This window comes from Priapulus caudatus, unplaced genomic scaffold (genome assembly GCF_000485595.1).
Source record: "Priapulus caudatus unplaced genomic scaffold, Priapulus_caudatus-5.0.1 Scaffold20, whole genome shotgun sequence".
Taxonomy (NCBI): Eukaryota; Metazoa; Priapulida; class Priapulimorpha; order Priapulimorphida; family Priapulidae; genus Priapulus; species Priapulus caudatus.
The window spans coordinates 148860-151688 of NW_014577081.1; the positions used below are offsets into that span (position 1 = coordinate 148860).

The 2829-nt window shown below is 46.9% G+C and overlaps 2 protein-coding genes across 2 annotated transcripts in view; one reads left to right on the forward strand and one right to left on the reverse strand.

Moving 5' to 3' along the window:
• LOC106811938 (noelin-2-like) overlaps positions 1–2829 on the forward strand; it is a 21579-nt gene that overhangs the window by 5429 nt on the left and 13321 nt on the right. The gene's annotated exons all lie outside the window — the stretch shown is intronic.
• On the reverse strand, positions 197–2344 carry LOC106811708. Its single transcript, XM_014815416.1, has 3 exons — positions 2330–2344; positions 1371–1545; positions 197–492 (listed from the first exon to the last, which is right to left on the reverse strand). Exons 1-3 carry the CDS (start codon positions 2342–2344, stop codon positions 197–199), a joined length of 486 nt encoding a protein of 161 aa, XP_014670902.1.

The window sequence follows — 2829 nt, forward strand, 5'->3', positions numbered from 1 at the left end:
CTTCTCCATCCTTCTCCTCCTCCTCCTCATCCTCCTCCTCCTCCTCCCCTCCTCCTCCATCCTCCTCCTCCTTCTCCTCCTCCTCCTCCTCCTCCTCCCCTCCTCTACGTCCTTCTCCTACTCGTTTTCCTCATCCGTCTCCCCCTCCTGCTCCCCCTCCTGCTCTTCCTCCACCCCTCCTGCTCCTCCTTCCCCTCTACTCCTTCTCCGGCTGCTTATCAGCTTGCTCCTCTTCCCGCTCTGCGTTCGGCTCCTCCTCCTCCGCCTCCTTCTCCTTCACAACGTACAATACGACGATTGCGACGTCGCAGCGATGGGTGTTGATTCTCGTGCTGGCGTCCGCTAGGTAGCGCGCCCGCAGCTCTCGCTCAATGTTCCAGACGTCGTCTGCGGAGCGGCTGTCCGACAACCCGGATGTATAAATCTCGAACATCACTTTACTCAGCTCCTTTGCGTAATCGACGCCAGGGACCGCCACTTCTGTGAGCGTAGCTATAGACGATAATTATAATAAATTACATGCAATTCCGTCTACTCGCGCCTGATATATACTGTAGTTATTAATTTAATTACTGCGAAAGATGATGACTAATTGGCCGTCTGTGACCGCGCCTGGTAAAATGCGCGCCCGTCTCAGCTGGAGGAAAAAATGGTTTTGGTATTTTTATGATATTATTACATTGTTTGCTAAACTGATCTGATACTAGACCTTGATAAAAAAAAAACCTTGCGCTGTGTATAGAGAAATGGCGAGTCAGCGGCCATATCGTGGCAGGCATTTGTTCGTTAGACAAGATTATCGGTCAGGAATATAACGGGATTAATGGTGTATGTCATTAGGAGCTATTGCAAGATCGGCGACTGCTCGCACGGGCGCGTTGTAACAACATGCAGTATCCTATTAGTAATGCTCATAGGGTCTATGTCCCCTAGGGTACTGCCGGAACGTACCCTGGGAGAAATAGACCCTCTCAGCATTAGTAATCGACAATCATACATAAGCTCCTCATATTTCGCTTGACGAAACGCGAGGTATTAATATACTTATCATATGTGCGCAACGTGTACATCGAATGCGTACGCTTATAACGATATACGATTCTACTTCGCCCACTTACGCTGGGTGCGATTGGACACATGATGACCACATGACAAACTATTCTATGCAACGCAGTCATATTAATAGTCGGTAGCGCCTCACCGAGCATGTTGCATTAAGGTCTTTTCAAAATTATTAATTAATCGTTTTATTTTTTAACAGTTACGAACACAATTGGTTAATGAATAATTATCCATTTTACAACGGGTGATGACGCCATTTCAATTGGACCTAGCTCGCCCGACTTCTCTCTCCGTCACTTTTTACTTACCACCTTCTCCACATGACAGACTGTAGGATAGTAAAGGGCAGTCGATCGGTCTAACGGCCACTGAGACTAAGCTCAGTCCGGCAGAGCGCAGACTCGCTGACCGCTGGCCGAGGAACGGAGCGGCGTGCTCCTGCTCTGTACGGAAGTAGCAGGCGCGAGTGGATAGCATCTCTTCCTGGAACCGTTAATTAATCAGCAGCTAATTACGGAGCCTATACCGCCGTGTGTAACTCACGACAACACCGCATATACAGCTCGTAATACAGCTCGTACACTGTGTGCGTGCCTTGCTGTGTGTGCGTGCCTTGCCGTGTGTGCGTGCCTTGCTGGGTGTGCGTGCGTGTATGCATCCGAGCGAGAGTGCACGCGTGCCTGCATGCGTGTGTATAAGCATAAATAATAACTGATAATAATACATGTATAAATAGTCTTTGATTAGTTGCGGATATTTGGAGCGTACAATGTTACTGTAGAGATGGGATGAGGAGTTGTAATTGTTCCGTTATATGCATACCTATAGAAGACAGCACATATCTGGGGGCAATTAGAATAAGCTACACCAAAAAACACTAGAGTTGTCCCTCGTTCGTGTTCTAGAAGACATAGCCTAGATAGCACCCCACATCCCGCTCACAAACCAACAACGGCTTTGTAGTGCTACTCAGAGGCACAAAAGTCCTAATCCCCAATTAGGCTCGGGAGCAACAAGCGAATACCCAACATCAAATGCAGTTAAGAGAGAGACTAACAATTTCACGGCTTGATAAAGCCGATCGAAAGCCAATTACTGTTATCACATCACGAGCTAGTCGGGAGCTAGCCAGTGCTAATATTCTCCCGCTCACATGAATGTCACTATAACGTCACTACTGCGCGTGCGCATGCGTCAGTTATGTCGCGTCAGTTTTACGCCGTACGCAATATGATGCGCATATTCCTTTTAATTAGATTTTACCAACCTTCCAGAGCGCCATATTAAAGCCGCACTATGCGCATCCAAATGCTAATTTCTTCAGTACTAGACTAGCAAATACTTCGTGGCATGCATAATCACACTACCTTATGGCAAAATAAACTCTAGTTCCTCCCATTTCAGTGCGCGTTTGCTTATAATCCACAAGAAAGAAGTGTGAAATCTGGTAATCTGGCGCCAACGCTAAATTGATTGCCAAACAATTTCGCCAAGAAACGGTTAGGTGACGTCACATGTTTTTATATTTGCTACACCCGTACCGCTGTACCGCAGCACCACTGTGCGGTTGCTTGGCAGGGTAACGCGAAAGTCTAAAACATCGGAGAATTTGAACAACATTGGAGGTATTTTCAAATGCCTCTTATAAGACAACGCGCAGTGAAATGGGAGGAACTAGAGTTTATTTTGCCATAAGGTAGTGTGATTATGGATGACACGAAGTATTTGCTAGTCTAGTACTGGAGAAATTAGCGTTTGGATGCGCAT

What these genes read in the sequence shown, in the direction of transcription:
- LOC106811708 (XM_014815416.1), bottom strand. An exon ending in TCTGTCATGTGGAGAAGGTG is followed by an intron (nt 493 to 1,370) that starts GTAAGTAAAAAG and finishes TATCGTCTATAG; the next exon opens with CTACGCTCACAGAAGTGGCG.